This window comes from Clupea harengus, chromosome 8 (genome assembly GCF_900700415.2).
Source record: "Clupea harengus chromosome 8, Ch_v2.0.2, whole genome shotgun sequence".
Lineage (NCBI taxonomy): Eukaryota > Metazoa > Chordata > Actinopteri > Clupeiformes > Clupeidae > Clupea > Clupea harengus.
The window spans coordinates 20097622-20117621 of record NC_045159.1 but is presented as its reverse complement, the minus strand read 5'-3'; the positions used below and the strand labels follow the sequence as shown (position 1 = coordinate 20117621).

At 46.3% G+C, this 20000-nt stretch overlaps 2 protein-coding genes across 9 annotated transcripts in view; one reads left to right on the top strand and one right to left on the bottom strand.

Moving 5' to 3' along the window:
- si:dkey-175m17.7 overlaps nt 1-9287 on the bottom strand; it is a 14698-nt gene extending 5411 nt beyond the window's left edge. The window contains exons 1-2 of the mRNA XM_042708501.1: nt 8376-9287; nt 1892-4158 (exon numbers count right to left, since the gene is read on the bottom strand). Of these exons, the coding sequence (XP_042564435.1) occupies nt 1892-4142 (2251 nt within the window). The 5' untranslated portion in view covers nt 4143-4158; nt 8376-9287. The remainder of the gene's footprint in view (nt 1-1891; nt 4159-8375) is intronic.
- A 3191-nt stretch (nt 9288-12478) lies between these two features.
- Nucleotides 12479-20000, top strand: part of mark2a (MAP/microtubule affinity-regulating kinase 2a) — a 39098-nt gene continuing 31576 nt past the window's right edge. For all 8 annotated transcript variants that reach the window (XM_031572251.2, XM_031572250.2, XM_031572245.2 and 5 more), the window contains exon 1: nt 12479-13686. In XM_031572251.2, the coding sequence (XP_031428111.1) occupies nt 13636-13686 (51 nt within the window). In that variant the 5' untranslated portion in view covers nt 12479-13635. The remainder of the gene's footprint in view (nt 13687-20000) is intronic.

The following is a 20000-nucleotide window of genomic DNA, read 5'->3' as shown; positions in this document are numbered from 1 at the left end:
GGGCTTACAATGGCTTTGTCTCAACCTAATTATCATGGCACAACAGGCAGCTTCCTGAGAACACAGCATATGGCATTTATCAAGTCTAGGTTGGAACGAGAAACTGTGAAAAAGGGCAGGCCAAACACATCACAGAAATCTTTAAATTGATTGCGTTCAGGTACAAGGGCAGTGCCTGGCATTTGGATGTACTGTACTTCCACGAGTTGCTAATTAATCTAAAGAGGTTGCCTATGTATGTAAGTCATTTCCCGTGGGAAAAATGTTCCCTATGGTTACCTATACTTTTTGTTTTGTCCCACTGTTGCTTGACAACTGACACATCTACTCTCTTTAGTCTCTCTTTGTATCATATCACTGGTCACTGATCAGTAATTAACCTTAAACAAAGGTCTGTAAAGAGACTGAGATGATTGTGTTGATTAGTTTGGGTTTTGTGTTCCCCTTATATGGCTCATTACTGATTTAATATAGGCCCACACATAATCAAATCCTGCTTGAGAGTCACATGAAGAACTGCTTTCTCTCCATCAGGTAGTTGTTATGCTCGTAATGCGCCTGTGAGATATCTGATATCCTCTTGTGTTCGCTGTTTATTGGGCACGTGATCTTAGCCCTACTTTAGCGGTGCAACGGTCATCTGAGCTCTGCAGCAGGCACGCATTGATCGATATGAACCTCTGTTGTGAAATCCGAAACGGGAATTTATTTGTTTTCGTCCGGGACACCAGGCACCACCGTCGAGCCTTCTGAATTCAATGTAATACCGACGGAAGGAAGGTGTCCACTTTACAACCCCAGTGAAATGCTTACGAAGGCGCCTCTTTGTCTTGGGTGTTGCTAAGTATCATGTATTAGTATGGTGGTTGTACTGCACCCTGTTCTGGTATAATACATAGGCTAGGTTGTTGGGTATGATTATTTGCATGTGACATTAAGAGGTCTGGCCCGCTGTGTGAAGCCCCCAACCAATAGCACAAGGAATTTAACATCTTCCCCTGTGTTTAGCTAAAAACAAATCTTTCCTAAGATAAAAGAAGGTTGGATTTAAGGGAGCGGAGAAGGTACTCTGCTCTGTAAACGTCCAGCCTACAGCACATTCCAGGCACGCTTTCACAACAGGTTGTTTTCAAATGCCAAATGGAGTAGGCCTAAGATTGCTCTTTTGGGAGGCTTCAGGGCTTTGTTTTATTGGCTAATTTTACTATGCAAATAAAATCAAATGGACCCAAACCCAGTTGAAGACATGAATGAAAGTATCCAAAGTAGACGAGAGTGAGAAAGAGAGACTAGGAAAAAGAGAGAGAAGGAGGAGGACTCACACATCCCATACACAGTAGTTACAAACACTGAATACCACCCTCATTACAGTGTGACAGGCATAAATATATACACACTGATAATGCAGCCCTCTATAATAAACATAAATATCTGAACACTAATAATGTTGCTATCTATAACAGACATAAATATCTACACACTGATAATGTTGCTATCTATAACAGACATAAATATCTACACACTGATAATGTTGCTATCTATAACAGATGCAGGAACAACAGAGTTGTCTGAAAATGTTTGAAACTTATACAGTTCAGAGCACTGCAAGTGTGAAAATAACTCATTTAATGTCCGTGAGAGACATTAGGAACCAGGGAGAGTGAGAAATAGAGGGGGAAGAGAAAAAACACAATAATAAAAGATAATGAAGACAGATACTAAAAGAGACAGTGAGAGGGACGGTTAGCGTAAGTGGAAAAGAGAGATACAGTGAGAGAGATCAGAGAGGTTAATGAAAGAGACATAGAAGAGGAATGGAGTGACTGTGAGAGAAATGGAGAGAGAGCGAGAAAAAGGGATGAGAGAGAAACAGAGACTCCATTTTCCTTACCTCTCCCGTTCTCCTCGTCCTGCTCCTGGTTGAGGGAGTTGAGGACCAGGTGGAGGGACTGAGCGGAGGGGAGCGAGTGCCCCCCCTCTCGGTCTCTCTGCCGTGGTTTGGGCTTGATCAGGGTTCCCTGGGCCGAGGGCGGGGGGGAGAAGGAGGGGGGTGACTGTGGGGCGGAGGAGGGGGGCCGAGGGGAGGGTGAGCGCGGGATGATCTCGTCGTCCAGGCCGTTGGCATCTCCGGTGGTCCACAGGCGCTTCAGCGAGTCCCGTCCCGAGTCTCTGCTCCCGGCCCCTCCCGATCCAATGAAGTCCAGGACCGCGCTTTTGCTCTGCTGCAGACGGCGCCGGCCCGCATGGTCCGTCAGCTGTGAGCGTGTGAACTCCAGAAGATTCCGGCAGTCCAGGATGACGGGGTTGTTTCCGTGACTACCGTTCTGCTCGTGCCCCATGGAGCCCGGGCCCATGTGCTGGTGGTTGCCCTGCGCCTTCGAGCGCGTCATCTTCTTCGCCAGTTCCTCTGGCCAGATGGTCCGCACGCTGTAGTCGTCATCGTCATGGCTACCGGCAGCGTAGCCTCCTCGGCCGGAGCCGTGCAGCGGCGGCTGCTGCTTGCCCCGGTGGGGGTTAAAGGTCACGACGATGGGGTCGCTGCTGCAGTAGGAGCAGGTGGAGCTGGCCGTCTGGCTGGCCTTGGGGTTGCAGCCGCTCACGCAGCTCTGGAGCGCACGCAGCGGCGCAGACGACAGCGGCGTGCACGGCAGACACCCGCCCACTAGCTTCTTGCGGAAGGCAGCGGGGCTCTCGTAGCCGCCGGCCGTCTCACTGGAGCAGGACGCGCAGCCACCAAGCGGGCGTAGCAAACCTGCGCGGCACTCTGACACCGTGCTGTTGGACGAGGACGTGTTGGTGGTGGAGGCCGTGGACAGGCAGCCGCCCAGCGTCCTCAACCCCATGTTGGCAGCGCCGCCGTGGGCTGTGCCCGCCGATCCTCCTGGGCCGTGGGGTCTGGAGAAGGATGAGGACGGGCTGCCGGTGGAGTGGCCGTGCCCGTGGCCTTGGCCGTGACCGTGACCGTGCCCGTGACCGTGACCGTGACCTCGGCTGCCCCTGCAGCGCACTAGCCTCCAGCAGCCGCAGCTGAAGGGGTGTGAGAGGTCGATGGTGCAGGTGTGGTCGGGGCTGGGGAAGCCTTCTCTGGAGGAGGGGGTGGGGGAGAGCGCTGGGAAGCCGTGAAGCTGGAGCGAAGGAGGGAAGCGGTGCTGGTGGTGCTGGTGGTGCTGGTGGTGGTCCCGGGAGCGGGTGGGCCGGGGCTGGGGCTGGGGGAAGGAGGTGGTGGGGGCGGGGGTGTCGCGGGAGTGAGCGGAGGAATAGGAGGAGGGGAGGAGGGGCTGGGCGTGAGGAGGAGGAGGAGGGGGGTAGTGGGAGTTTAGGAGCGAGGCATGGGGAGCCGGGGTCGAGCCATGGTGGCGGGGCAGGCTGTGGGGGTTGGGCGTCTGATGCACCGGGCCCAGTTTGGTGTTCTCCTTGTTGCCGTTGGAGATCGGGGCACGGTCGCCGCGGGAACCGGAGGCGGAGTAGCCGTTGCTGGTGACGTGTGCTTCACGCTCCTTCCTGGGCTTGGACTGCTGCCGCTGCGCTGGGACGAACTCTAGATCCCCTCCCGGGGAGACAGACAGCTGGTTCTGGTGGAAGTTCTGGACAGCGCTCCCTTTCCCGAGGGAGCTGCCGCCACCCCCACCACTCCTCCGCTCGGCCTGGACAGGGTCGACGTGCAATGAGACCTTCCTTCCTCGGCTGTTTCGGACGCTCCCTCCACGCGTGGGACTACTGCCGCGGCCCTTATCCGTGGAGTTGCCGCCGCTGCCGCTTCTTCCTCCTTTGTCCAACGTCAGGCGGATGTCGATGGTATGTGTGTGCTTGTGGGGTCTCGGCCCGAGCGTGACCGTTCCGTTGCTATGGCAATGGCTAAGCACTCGGTCGACGCCTCCGCTGCTGTTCTCCAAGCCTGCCCCTCGCTCTCCGCGGACTTTCTGTGAGCGGGACCGGCGCTTGCATTCCAGAGAAGCACCGCCGGCACTGGGGGGGTGCGGGTGGATGCGGGCCTGGGGTAGGGGGTGTTGGGATTGGGGATTGTACCTGGGGGTGTTGCTGCTGTGTTGAGAGGGGGCGGTTTGGGGGGAGGCCACGCAAAGGGCCAAACTTTTGGGGCGCTGAATAACCACTATCCGCTCGTCAAGAGGCAGCGGAGGCATCTGGGGCTAGGCAGAGCTGTGAGTGTGTGTGTGTGTGTGTGTGTGTGTGTGTGTGTGTGTGTGTGTGAGAGTGTGTGAGAGTGTGTGAGAGTGTGTGAGAGAGTGAGAGTGAGAGAGAGAGAGAGAGAGAGTATGTGTGCGTGTGTGTGTGTGTGAGAGAGAAAGAGAGAGGAAGAGAAAGAAAGAATATTTGTGTGGGTTTACGAAAGGTGCAGAGAGAGAAAGAGAAAGAGAAACAGAAAAGAAAAATGTCAGTTAGAATCACATACTGTGCCTTGATCCATTATGATGTATTACCAAGAGATACAAAAACACATGGTAGATCCACATCACATTTAAGGGTTAGACAGGGTTAAACATCTTTAGTCCATTAGTCACCACACACACATTATTAATACACACATTATTAACACACACATTATTAATACACACATTATTAACACACACATTATTAATACACACGTTATTAACACATTGTGATGAACAAAGCACAGAAGCAGACTTCTGTTAGTCATCCACAACCCTCCTGTTAATGTCACACCAGAGGGGCGTTACTGGGGTTACATGGGAGAGTACACGCACAGTACACACACAACACACACACTGCACACACAACACACACACACAACACACACACTGCCACACCTGGCACTTCATCAGGAAACAAAACGACTCTGCTCTGATCACAACAAAACTGAAAGCCAATAGTTGCTGACTCTGGCTCTGATCTGGCACAGATATGGTCCTGATCTGGCACCAATGTGGCCCTGGTTTAGCACAGATATGGTCCTGATCTGGCACCAATGTGGCCCTGGTTTAGCACAGATATGGTCCTGATCTGGCACCAATGTGGCCCTGGTTTGGCACAGATATGGCTCTGATCTGGTGCCAGTCCATGCAGTGCCAGATCAGGGGTTAGATTAGGGCCAGATTGGGGCAGATCCGATCCAGCATCAGATGTTATTTTGGCAGCCTCTTCCAAGTGAAGAAGTAGTGCCCTCAGCCTTCTAGCATCAATAGGGGGGGGGGGGACATCATCCATACATCATAAAACACACACACACACACACACACACACATACACACACAGTCATTCCGGATAAGGGAACCATCGGGAGAGGTGAGGGGGAAAGAGGAGTGAGAATGGGAAAAGTCCTGATGCTTTCAAAGCTCTTCTGACTGTGATTATTAAGTGTAGCCTAATCCTCAACACTCAAAGGCATGGGCAGGAAACAAGAGGTAGTGTCTTAGGGAGCAAAGAGCAGCAACAAAGCAGAGAGACATCTTTGGATAGGAGTCTTCAACAGGGGTGCATGCAAAAGAGACACCCATACTCTTTCTCTCTCACACACACACACAGCGCCAACAACAGCAGCACGCCATGCTCTTGTGAGTGCATGCATACATCCACGCACTGGGGCTGGTGTTGGTGTCTTCATCCTGACTGGTTAGCGGGCTGGCCTGTGTCGCCTAGGCAGAGGGGGGTGGGGGGTTACAATGACCCAGATTTGTCATGGTGCAAATCAACATCACTCCCATCACAGTGTTTCACACTACAAACACTTCATCAGCAAGATCTTTCTCTCTCTCTCTCTCTCTCACACACAAATGCACACACACACATGGTCTGTCACACACTCATTTCCTGTTTTACAATTACACATTTATACTCACCCACTTTATACTCCCTTTATACACACTCTCACTCATACACACAAACACACACTCTCTCTTTCTCTCTCTCACACACACACAGACATACAATCACAAACACAGTAGTAATGGTTTCGTCCATCCCATAAACACACCCAAGTCCATCACAGTGTAGGCAGACGCCTGCATCAGCAGAGGACCCCATCCGCCTATGACTATTAGTATCATCCCTTCATTTCATCAGCACAACCCCCTCTCCCCCAGCCAACACTACTGTGCCAGCCTCAGATACAGGGCAGACAGACAGCCCAACTATGAGTACTGGGCCAGCCTCAGATACAGGGCAGACAGACAGCCCAACTATGAGTACTGGGCCAGCCTCAGAGACAGACAGCCCAACTATGGCTACTGGACCAGCCTGACAGACAGGGCAGAGACAGACAGCCCAACCATGAGTACTTGGCCAGACTCAGAGACAGGGCAGAGACAGCCAGCCCAGGAGACTAGCACATGGAGCCACACAGGAGAGGCCCAGAGAAATCAGCAATGGTTTATGGATGGATAGTGTTGTGCATTTGGACTGTGTTTGTCTCGGTGGTTCAGTAGTATGCTTGCAGGAAGCAGCGATGACTTGGCTGTCTGATATTTAGTCGTTCTGAATATAGAATGGTAGAATATAGAATTTTGCTAATCCCTGTTGAAGAACTAGCTGAAGGATGCTCATCTCAGAAGGCCGTTTAACACTCTGTCTGGAACACTTATACATTCTCTCTCCTCATTCAGCTACGTCAGAATAGACTGAAGCAGCAGTCGGGCTCTTTTCCTCTTCTTGGTGTCCGTTCATTCGCAAAGAGGTGGAATGCTGTTCGTCAGCATTCAAATAAATCCACCGCTTTGCTCTCTGGGCGCCAACTAGACGCTGCTTTTCTTGGTCCTTAAAATCTAGGATGCAACAACGCTTTTTAAAATTATTTTCAATAATCAAAGAGAAAGCCCCTAAGTTAAAAAAAAAAAAAAGGTGGAATCATAACACCCTGAAATTATTTCGCGCACCGTCACACATGATTACGTGCATGGTCCCACTCTCGGTCGGTGTGTGTCACTGGCGGCAAATAAGCAGCAGTCGCCTCTCATCTCGCTGAGCCTTAATCATGACTGCCTCTTTGATCTTAGCACTAGCCTACTAAAATTACCCCTCGACCAGTGAGCTGCGCAAAGTCTAAAGGAGTGTGTCTATGTGAAGACTTCAGTTTCAACATTGCCTTACCCAATGCCATTTTAAGGCCCAAATTCAGCTCAGTATTTCCCAGTAGCCTACGTCTCAGGCAATTCAAAACCATGTTCATATGTATATGAGGGACGTAAAGGACATCGTTGTCATATACTTGTGATCTATGCATTTACTAAACTGTTAAAACAAAATGTTCTTCCCGCTGATATTTTTCACCTGCGTTATTGACGCGTCATTTTGGGCCCTTGTACACCATCCAGGAGCCGAAGACATTCACCTTGCCTTAAACAAAGTTAAAAAGCCGTCCCTGGGTCTATGCCAAATAATGACGCATGAAAACTAGCCTAAAACGTAACATTGCGCTCAGAAACAAGCAACTCAATGCAGTGTTCAAAACGGTCTGTATAGTTCCAGTCAAAACAGGTAGGCCTAACACCTAACTCCTGGACCACGACCTGTAGCACCCTGGGCATTACGAAGAGCGCCACATCCCAGTCTAATCTCAAGACAGTATCAGTGTTTATTCAGAACCGGATGAATCATAGTCCTTTCGTCATGTGTTTGTTTTCGAGCCACAGGATTGAATTCGATTTTTTAATCATCACACCCGGTCAGGTTCATGCCGAGAGCGAAAACGGCAGGACTGGATTGGTTAGTGCTGATTTAATATGAATGGCCAACACGCAGGACACCAAATGGGACATGCAGAGTCGGGGTGAAACTGCTGAAGTAGAAAGATCGCTCTTTGTCTGCTTGCTTGTTCGCACGTCAGTTGTCAGTTGACAAAAATATGTTGTTTTCCCAAGTCACGCTGTCAAGCTCTATGGCCCAGCGCGTTGGCAGAGCTTGGCCCGTCTGCACGAGGGACTGTGAAAGCCTGTCATATCACTATCATCCCAATGGTTTGTACGAATAAATAATAGATCATATTTGCGCTGCAGAGAATTTTACCCAAGAGGTTTCTAGGGGTTGAAGTAACCTACTACGGCTTACAGTGGAATAGATAATGCCAGCCATTGTCTTTAAAAAATAATGAAGATACATTCAAATCTGTCGCCGCTGAGAGAGACACCATCACACAGTAACCAAGCTAAATAGCCTCCATTCTCTATGGAAACAGACAAAAAATCGGAACTATAGATTGTGATGATCCAGGCCTACAATAAGCGCAATGGCGCGTGTGTGCGCTTCAGGGAATTGGTGACACATCGTGCCAGACCATCGTAAAAGAACAACCCTGTATAGCAAAATAAAAAAAACATGTTGCTCGATCCATCATGTAGAGCCTATTGCATTCTGATAAACTAACAATGGCTAATTTAAAGTCAGAATTAAAGAAAAATACTTACGTTATAAAAGGTATTTCCGTTGTATCGTCATGCTATTTGTTTATTCCGATGCTGGCGTTTAGCGGCGACGATTCCGCACAATTGCTGCGGGAAGCATTTGTATGCTGTGTATTCTTACATTCTGCCAGTATGAATAGAACAGGGCTATATGTAAGAGATCCATTCCCTGTGTTTTCGCGTCATCGTTGTTTACACCGGTCCAGGAATACACGACAAGTGGGAGCCTTATTCCTGCAAACCAAACAAAATAAAGCGAACACCTTGGCCCCCCGATCGATAAAATGGTCAAGCTCCCACAATGTCGGCACCAGCGCGTGTCAATGTGCGCTTGTGTATGAATTGCGTGTGAGAGAGAAGCGGTAGGGGGAGGGGGCTAAATGAAGGTGGAGTTTGTACAGTGGATGACATCATCCCAAACCAATGGCGATCAAAATGCGATGAAGTGAGCCAGCAAATTAAGTTTCGAATGGAGCACGTGTGCAGAGTATAATAGAAGCCAGCGGAAGATACGAAGAATGGGTGACAAGTGCCGTACACATCATTTGACGAGCCTGTGTGGTACCTTACCCTGCACACAAATATCACATAAATAGCCTACAGCTTGTGCCACGTATACTAAATTAATTAATTTGGTAATTTCTCCATAAATGCCTCAGTTGTCTGGTTGGCAAGCCTATAGTAGGCGTGCAGAGTAGCTAATGCCAACCTATTTTTAGAGGCAATTTTAGCACGGTTCATAGCCCACTGACACACAGGTCATGTGACCCAAGTGATGTTCAACATAGGCTATAAATGCAAGAGAGACTACACCCCGCGTGTTGGAAGGGCCAGTATAGATGGACAGTGGTTTGTCTTGGAATTGTGGCAGTTGAGTGAATTGAACACATGTAGACATACGTCCCTAAAAAAATTAAATTATATAAACTCTTGGAGAAACAACATAAACCTCATGGGTGTGTGTGTCTGTGTGTGTTTAAGGGGGGGGGGGGGGGGTCCACCACCCCTAAACATCCCACCATCGGTGTCATTTATGAATGGACTGACGTCATGTCATATGTCAGTTCTCAAAAAGCAGACCCTCACATTAGACGATGGTCATCCATGGTTGGTTGCTGACCGAGTGAAATGCTTTTTTTTTACGAAAACAATGTTTATAGTACATTCAAATTATATAGCTGCACAACTCAAATTTGGACAACAAAAACGAAACATAAAACAACATAGACCTGCCAGATGTCTCTAGGATATCCAAGGCTGGGTTTATTGAGTCACATTTTTACTTAAATAGGGATGATTACATATTACTAAGAGTTCTTGCATTCCTATGAGATCTTTCATTCAGATAGGTTATCTTCATTTTCAGAGAGATGCTTGGCATGAATTTAATAACAATTTACCAAGCTCACGGATAAAAACACAGGCCATATTTTCTGGTATGCTAGCAATTATTTTTTAATTCGATTGTTGTTGTAAAGACAATATTGTAGAGGAATAAGACTCTGCTTTGTTTATGGTGTCCATAACAGACTCACAATCACGAAATTTAATCTTCAGCAAGCAAAATCATTCACACTGACATTGCTAGATTCTTTGTACAATAGTGATCGAACTGCTAAATAGTGCCAATAGGTGGCAGCAAAACCTCGACTGGATTTATACAGAAGCCAGTTCCCGTCAGAATTTTTTTCATTTAACTGCAAGTGAACACTGACAATCCCAGCACGCACATAAAGACTGTATAAGCATGTGTCACAATTTGAGATAAAACTTAAAACGGAAAGAGAAATACACTGAACATTAAGACGACAAGTGTGTTACAGACTACATATAGTCGAGGCTCATGACAGAGTTTTGCCACAGTGATGCACATACCGAGATGATGTTATGATTGATATCAAGGACATTCTTGTGGAACCACAGGAACCACACATCTATTTCTCACTAATTTGTAGATGTACCTATTATAATGACCAACATTAGTCTATAACATGAGGACAATAGCACAGTACCTATTATAATGACCAACATTAGTCTATAACATGAGGACAATAGCACAGTATCTCTGTCAGTATGCTTTATCTAGAAATTCCTCAAGAACAGCTGTGGTCAGCGAACGATATATTTATTTATCCAGCCAGCTTGCTTCAGATGGAAATGCTGCAGTGGTGCTGTGATATAAATATCTCTCCTTTAGAGATCTGAGTCCTGTAGACCTACTTAGTTGTACTTACGCGTCTTCATCATTCGTCATTTCTGGCCCGAATCTACAGTCCATCCAAGATCCGTCCGACTCCTCTAGAACTCACACCAGACCAGCTGCAGACCCATGCTGGGTCCAGACCAAATCCGGGTAGGTCCACTGTATTATCATATGCTATGCAGGAGGTGAGCCCCAACATTTTGAGGCTACTGTCTATCATTCCTCGTAGTCTGACTTGTTTGCTTGCTCTGTGGGGGCCTCTGGGGGGCCTAGATGAAAAGGAGGTACTCCGAGGGTGTTGATCAGAGTGAATGCTACAGTAGGATGGAAGCTGCAGGGCATCACTGCAGCACACCAAGAAGATGACTGTGCTCAGCATGTCAATGCACAAAAAGACACTGCCTAAGTCTGAATGTACCCTAGCAAGAATCTCCTCCATGACTGCTTCATGGAAACTGTGTTGCATTTGAAATATGATACTAGCGCAACACATATGCTGGATATGACAGGCGACCACTATGTTTCGCCTGTCACATTGCCCATGTAAACACACAACTTCATGCACTGTTATGTAGGTAATGCATGTGTCTTTATGGCCGATTTTGTTCAATATTATCTTCAGGATCACAACCAACTCTCTAACTTTTTGTTTTATCGGTCATTCATGTTTCCTCTGATCACATGACTTCACAAGGACATAAGGATATCACTATCAGTCTCTGCTCTAATTCAAACTGGACCTCTGTCATGGGGATGTTAACCTGATGAAGACCGAAGTGTTGAAAGTTTCAAATGAAGTAGCTTTGTAAGCAAAAAAACAGTGTGGACATTAATCTTTCTTTTTACTAGTTTACCTTTGTCTCTGTTCCTTTATCTCTGGCCCTTTCTTGGATTGGATGTGCACACCGTTTTGTAGTTGATTCGGCACAACATTGTTAACCATACTGGAGAATAATACGTAAGTAGGTCAATTTGCAAACAAACCTGAGGTACATAATAACACTCTTTAAACGTGACATTTGACCACTTTTCCATTTATTTTCACTCGTATAAACTCTAAGTAGGATATTAAAGTCTTAGACATTCATTCTAAAGGCCTGGTCAAACAAAAGAGCACCATTCTGCACTGACTGTACTTTTTATTAAGACGTTTGGAACGACATAAATAAATAATCATAACATTTAAAATTATAGAAATATAGAGTCATAAATAGACCTACCAAAAAGAAAATACAAATTATATATAAATATAGATAAAGAAGAGAATAGAATTAGGCCTATGCTAACAAAAACACACACAAACAAATTGTGGTGTATTTGGTTCAATTTCGTAGTGTGAATGATTGTACTAATTGCATTAGTAGCCTACTGTCCAAAGTTACAGGTGTTTTGCGCTTTTTGATAGATTGCCCTGCTCCGCCTACTGGGGATTAAACTCGGGCTTCAGTGAGGAGACCTGAGGTCAACCTACCCCCGCCGCCCTCTCGTTCATCTGAGTGAGATACATTCCTGGACAGTTGCCTGCCAGGTCAACCGAGAATCAGGGCACCCAATCCGACATTGACCCAGACGGTGAAATGTTATCATTGATGTGGCGTGTAAATTACCGATAGAAAACAGAACGCACAATTGTCACCATTCAGAATGCATGTATGTAGTTTTTTTTTTTATTATTGGGGGGGGGGTGTGCTGATCCCCGTGCCACCCCCGGCAACATGTCCCAATCTGCCCGTACTTACATCCGCCACTGTGTGCAGTAGGCTACTTATTAAATAGGCCGGTGATAATGTTCATGTTTTCTTAGGCTGATGTTTGAGCTAACTGAACTGGTTTGGTTGTGTCAAAGCCCCACCTATCAAATATTTCAGCTGTCTGCACTAACGCCCAGGTAAAGAGGCCTCGCATATGCGTGGGATTGCGCAGATCGCTGACAAACCAAGCTACGTACACAACGCAGAGCCCTGAATCAGCTGTCAGACGGTGTCGGCGTACGGGCGCTGCACCAACTCTTGCCCGCGCCCACAGACTCGCAGATTCGGGGATACATATCACCAGGGATCAAGGGCACGAAATCAGACGTTTGATCGCGAAGGAACTTGTAAATACCATGAATTAGCACAAGCCTCAAACCTATTTCCACAAACGGTAAACCGCTTCAAATCGGCAACCTTTCGGAGTTAGTTGACATATACATCTCTCAGTTGACGTTGGACGGTGTAGCTCTCCGTCAGATGTTGTTGTTCTTGTTTATAAACTCTTAGACGCTGACGGACTACCAAGGTTGTGCCGTGATAACGCACAAATGACTGTTTGTGACTGAGATAAACAAAGCTGTTGTTTTTTGCCTAGCTACGCTTATGTCAAGCAAACTACTGTCGCTACCACTATCTTAAGGTATTTTACATATGTACCAATTGTGCCAGCGGTCGGGGGACGCTTTTGGTGTTTTTGCTTCTATTCATTTATGAACATTATAGTACGTCTCGTAGTTCTAAGATAGTCCTGATTGTACCTCTACCTGGCCTTAGAGACCCCGGGCTCGATTTGCCATTCTGATTTGTGAGAACAAGCTTCGCTGTCGTGTGTGCTTGGGTTTTTCTAGTCATTGACAGGCTGCATTGCTGAAGCGGTGTTGTCGCAAAACCAGAGCCCTCTTCTATCATCTCGTTTTGTCTGGGAGTAAAGGGGTTCTCGGGAAACAGATAGACACATTTTGCAAAGTTAGTTTTACGCGGATTATCTCTTTGTGAGTTAGCTACTAGGAAATGTAAAGCTTGCGAAGTAAGCTTGAATTTTAAAGTTTGGGAGTGAGTTTTTAAACTTACTAGCCACCTAGCTTACAAGCCATGACTTTTTCCACTGACGGTTGAAAACTTTAGCCAGACTGCTAGCAAAAGCTAGCAAAAACGACACGTATCCAGGGATCTCCAATGGGCCATACGACCTTTTAATTTCTGGAAGAAAAACTGTTTTACACAAACGGAACGGACAGTAATGACCGATGTGTATTAATATTTGAGCGGATTTCTGAGCCCATTCCCCTCTTGAGAAACTCTGAAAATGTCAACGCGAGCAACCAGTGTTACCCGAGGCTACGCGGTCAGCGACGAGGTAAGTTTGTTTGCTTGCTTGCTATCCAGCTAGCTATGATACGTGAGTTAGCCAACGTTAAACGCATTTGACTTTTTGGACATGTTAGAAAACAATTAACGACTTTATACTTTACTGTAAAGCTCCATCAGCAGATATGGTCCATATGTTCCATTGTATGCTTGTCTTGTCAAGTATACCCTGTGGTTTGTTTTCATTAGTCAGAGTTCACTAAGTCATCCTATCGCAAGTGTTCTTCGGTTGTTTGTAACATTAACGTTACGTTTAAGAAGAGGGTCTGCTAACCTGATCTCCACAGGTTACAGTGCTCTATTAAGCTGTTATTGTCGGTACCTTTAGTTAGTTTTGATTTGTGGCAGTAATTTCATGTTCATCAAGTTAGGCATTTTGCTTTGAAAGCTGTACAAAGTCCGTAGCTAAGTTAGTCAATTTGGGTTGGATTGTACAACATAGTTGGCTTATCTTACTTTACTTAGCTTACTTTATTATTCCTGTTAGCTCGCGCTCTGGATAGAGGTGGTGTATATCAACAGCACAACGTTTGCTTGCCGAGCAAGTTAGCAGCCAATGTTACTAACAGTCTGAAGACAATGTTCATATTAACTTTCTTGATAAAGTGCAGAGCCAGATAAATGGCATTACATTAACTATGATTATGTTAGCTGCCTCTGAAGATTTGTTCTCACTGCAATGACACCAGGCTATATCCTGAGATGGTTTACTTTGTGTGGTCGCTAGCTTGTTTGTTTTGTCTTGTCTAATATATGAGTCACATGAGGGAATTTGTAAGTCTGCAGAAGAGTTTCTTGATAAGTATCACGACCAAAGTCTGGGGGTATACGCGTTGGTGACCTGTTTTGCTCCTGAGTGTAAACAAGGAGTATACTGCCATTATTGACAATTCGATCAAGAAACTGCAATGAAACTATCGATACTGTTCTGCTCGTATGGAACCAACTGGTTTCCATCCAGGAGAGCGAGACGGATGAATTGCTGGACCAACGTGTCCTTGGACACAGCCATCGTGCTGGTCACGGGTTCGTCTCTGTCTTGATTTTAACACACTAAATATTACTCTCACATGGGGGCCCATAGTCCCAGGTCAGATGTGTGCAGAAGTTAAACTAAGTTCGAAAGTCAGTAGCTACATATTCCCTGGAGAAGAGTTCGGGATATTTTCTGTTTCCTCTGAAGAGTCGTCCGCCCGCAAATGGAGTGGTTGTGTCGGAAGATCTTTAATTACACTGCCAGCAAATAGCCCCTTGAAACCGGGGCTTGCAGTTTCCGAGGGCGTTGGCAATAATGACTGGAAGCCTAGTCATGGTCTTTCTTCAATTATATTGTTTTGCCACCTGTTGCGCTTTGCTTTTTACTTCTTCTCTGACTTGATTATTGAATAAAAGGTATAGAGCCCCAAGGTATCTTATCAGTAGGTAGCCAAACCCAGTTCTTGTGAAAATCCTGAACACAACAACTGCCAGAGGGTTCTGGAACACTGACCCCTGACAGTGCTAAGACAATAGTTGAGTGGGTTAAAAAAAAAAACCCAGAGGATTGTAGCTTTGAATCCATGCCTCCTTAGAGACGAACCACTTCAACTGATTTAGTGAGTTTGTTGCCTTAAGTCACTGGGAAATATATTATATATTGGGTACATTGTTATGATTGCACAGAAATGTGAAAAGATTAATGTATGCTGATAATACTATCAGCATACATTAAAACACACATAGTAGTTGTATCAACATTGGGAAAAAAGATGAATTGTTTCCATGTCTAGCACTGTACTTCACTGCAGAAACACTGACTCATCAAAGATGGAGTAGAATTAATGATTCTTAATTAGGGATTGACCGAATGAATTAACACTAATTTGCATTTGGACCATTTTCTGTAACCAGGATTATGTTACCGTTCAATCCAGATCAGTTGGGGAGTCTGTGCCGTTGGCAGACTAATCTTCCCGGGCAATCCCATTTTATATATTTTTTATTTCCCACATTGCACCTCATGGGCTTAGGCTGCGTGACCCAGACGTGTTCGCGTGAGAACGGGGAGTGACAGGCTCACAGAGAACTGGCCTCACAGAGAACTGGCCTCACAGAGAACTGGCCTCACAGAGATCTGGCCTCACAGAGATCTGGCCTCACAGAGATCTGGCCTCACAGAGATCTGGCCTCACAGAGATCTGGCCTCACAGAGAACTGGCCTCACACAGAACTGGCCTCTCAGAACTGGCCTCACATCATACTACATGCCCAAAGCTGCTTCCAAACTTGCTTGGGGAGGCAAAAGAGAAACACCTGTTTGTCTGTCTCCTGTCTCCTGTCTCTGCCCTCAGTCGCTGCGGTTCACACTGTCCCTTTCTGTCTCTTTCTCATTCACCATGCCTATTTGCACCCCCCCCCCCCCCCATCTCTCTCAGGCCTGTATTCTCTCTCTCTCTTCCTCAAGCTGGCCTTCTACCTCTCGTGTTCTCTCTCTCTTTCTTTGCCCAATAGTGCCCCGCCCCCACCCCCCTCAGACAAGCCTTTCCAGTCCAGCTGGGAGTATAGGCTTTGAGTGTGTAGGAGAGTGTTGCTCCATTTACAACAGATTCAAGTTTATACCAGACTGTGTGTCTGTGTGTGTGTGTGTGTGTGTGTGTCTGTGTGTGTGTGTGTGTGTCCTGGTCTTTCAGCTCTTTGAGCATGTTTTTCTTCTTGACTAGTTTATGCAACTCATTGTTCCACAGACAGGTAGTGCTTTTCTTCAGCCTGTCCAGGTCTCACTTATTCCTTGCTTTCTCTGCCTTTCTGTCTCTCTCTCTCCCACCCTTGTCTCCTGTGCTGTCTGTCTTTCCCCACCTTTCTCTCTCTCTCTACCCCCTCTCTCTTTATCTCTTCTTCCTCTCACTCTTTCATTTATCTCAGCATGCCAACATGACTGTCTGTCTCTCTGTGTCTCCCTTACGCCAAACTCTTAATCTCCCTCCAGCTCAGTCTCCATGTTCTCTCTCTTTCCCCTCACAATTCTCTCGCTAAATCTCTTCTCTCTCTTTCTTTCTCTCTTTCTCTCTCTCTCTTTCTTTCTCTGCTCTGCTGTGACCCCAGCCACACTCATCTACTTGTGGATATTAATAGCCCGTAGAGGCGGAGAGCTGGTCAGTTGAGGAGTCTGTGAAAGAGCGAGAGAAAGAGAGAGAGATAGAGAGTGAGTGAGTGAGGGAAAGATTGAGTGCAGGCCCTCCTGGCTGTGCTTAGCTGTATTTGAAGTGCTGATTTTGTGTGTGCTCTCAGACGCTTCGTGTACCACAGTAGCAGCATGTGCTTCATTTTGACTGCTTTCGACCAGTTCCCCACTGTAGATTTGCCCTTTCTCTCACCGAAAAACCTGTCAGAAGTGTTTGAATAGATGGCCAAACAGTCAACTCTGTGTGTGTGTAAGTGTAGTCACTGCTTATGTGTTTAGATGGCTTTAATTAAATGTTACTAATGCAGTTTCAAAGATTTAGAATTCAGGCCATCTCCCAAGTGGTTGTTGCCGTGCGGTTTTGATGTTTTTTCGGCGCGTGCTATGTATCTATCATCAGCGTGCTTCTTTTTCTTTTTTTTCTGTGTGTGTGTGTGTGTGTGTGTGTTTTTCCCTTCCTCCTCCTCCTTTCATCTCAAGTGCTGGCTGTGCCGTGGTGACTGTGCCTGATGAGCAGAGGAAAGGCTCAGCCCGTCAGCTCGCTGTCACTGTATCATCTCTGCCACAATGAGAAAAGGACTCTGTTGTGAGCTGCTCTCAGTCGCTGTCACGGTATCATCTCTGCCACGATGAGAAAAGGACTCTGTTGTGAGCTGCTCAGTCGCTGCCCAGAAAAGTCCCTTCCGAGTCCCTGGACTATTTCACACACAAAAAAATTAAATAATCAGTGCACTTGCCTGGAAAGGAGTAGCAGTTTTAAGATGTGACAACAGCCAGCTCTCTTTTTGCTGATTTATGCTAGACACTGCAGACAGGATCGTTTCTCTGATGGCGTTGCCACGCTCTCAGTGGGTAAGTCAAGGACAGGAAGGAAAGACAGACACTTAAGAAAGGAGGAGGAGGAGGAGGAGGAGGAAGGGGGTGCTCAGCTGGTAGCTATATGAGGAGACTGAAATAGCAGCAGTGTGATATTAATACTCCGATAAACGACAAGCTGGCTCACACCTCTCCTTTATTTACCAGTCTCTCTCATCTGTCTGTCCTTCTCTCTGTTTACCTCTGCCTGCGTACTTCCACGACTCTATCTATCCTTCAGTCTTCTCTACCTGTTTTCTCTCTGATCTGTCACTCTGTTCTTCTCCTGTCTCTATATCTCTCCTCCCCTCTCTCGCTCTCTCTCTCACTCTCTTCCTCCTCCCTCCTCTTCCTTCTGTCCTCCTTTGTCTTCCTTTTCTCTCTCTCTCTTACTTTCTTCCCATCTCTCTTTCATTCTCACTAAAGTAAATATAGCACAGTTTCTCTCTGTGTTTGTCCGAGTGGTTGATTCCTCATTGTTCGTTCTTTCATGAAGAGGTCAGTATTTGAAGTAGCAGAAGTGTAGGGATGCAAAAGCACAGTGGGCCCACGGTTCGGTATGTAGCCACGGTAACGGTACAGTTTCAGTGTCTTCATATTTAAGAAAACTAAAATCAGCCTTTAAACAATGAACTATTTATTGAGCCTACAGACAGTAAAAGTTTCTGTTTAAGAAAAATGGCAGTCTTTTGTTTATTCTCTTCCATCAGGTGCCATAATCCCGAGGCAGTAACGGCCGAATAGGGCTGTAAATCTTTGGCTGTGAAAACTCTTACTGTGTTCGTTATGACCTCCGCCAAGGAGTTTATGTTTTCGGTGCGGTTTATTTTGTTAGTTTGTTTGTAAAATCGTTAATCTGTAAGAAGGATTATGCCTAAAACTACTAGCTCAATTTTCTATGGAACTGGGGTGGAAAGGTGTAGCATGGGCCAAGGTCAGGAATAAGCCATTACATGTTGGAGCAGATCCGACTCACGGGGCAGCTCCACAGAATTAGTTTCACTGAAGGCCAGGGCCAAGTTCCGTGGAAATCGAGCCCTTCAAGTTTCTTTGTGTTTTTATTTGTTACAAATTGTTGTTGGAGGGCAACAGATTGTTCTGTTTTTGCTAACGAGTGGACTCGAGTAGCCAGGAGTAGCCAGGACTGCCAAATAAATGCATGTATGCATGCAAACTGTACTTTGTGTTTGGTTACAGCCTCTCACCCTCGTCATCATATTGACACTGACTCCAAAAATGTTCCCAAACAATAAACTTGAAAGATAGCGTTGCCTCTTCAAATCTTTCTTCTACTTATCTGTCCAGATAGTGCCATTGGCAAGTTTGAGTTCAGAGGAACTTGTTTTTAGTTTCCCCATTCTTCTCCAGCTCCATACAGAGTGCTGATAGGCTCCAGGGAAGTTCTGTGGATCTGAATGCGCAACGTATTTATTCAAAGTGGCTTACAATATACATTTAATGGAGAGAACACTGTATGAACAGGTAGCTGCAGTCAGTTCTCTTCTCTGTTCCGGAGATGGCCCTGTAACCATGGTGACTGACAGTAAACATCATACACAATAGTGTCCTTAATGCTACAGATTCTGATTGTCAAACTTCAACAACAACCAGAATCACAAATCATACAAGTGATTAAGTCAAAGGCCAACAATATACCAAAATGCTTCTGGACTGTATCTGTATGACTGTATCTGTATCTGTATCTGTATGTACAGACTGGTCGGTATGGTTTTTGCATAATAATTTTGCCATACATCAATCTAGGTGTCATTTATGCATCTCTTACATGCAGCTAGAATTATAGGACCAGTAACTCGTTATCCAGTGCAGTTCTTGTACATACCCTGCAAATTGCATTTCATTTGTTGAGTGCGGTTGTCAAACTGTTTCTTATCTGAACTCTGTGAACCTTCCTGGATTTAGCACTTCAATCTGGAATGACAGGAATATGTAGCTGCTGTAGTATGAACCATGGGCTGTGAGAACCAAGCTGCCCAGAAGTAGGGAAAGACTGAATGACAGTTCCCTGCCCCTGTTTGTTTGGCTTGTTAACAAACTGTGATTGTCTGACTTAACTGTGAGTTGTGTGTGTGTGTGTGTGTGTGTGTGTGTGTGTGTGTGTGTGTGTGTGTGTGTGTGTGTCTGTCTGTTTCGCTTGTCCTGTGGTTCCCTGTGCTGTGTTTGTAGAAGAGAGTGGGACATAAGGTGACAGGAAGACTAGACTGGCTTTGGGGTGTGTGTGTGTGTGTGTGTGGTGGGGGAGTTGAGGGGGTGCTCAGCAAATGGCT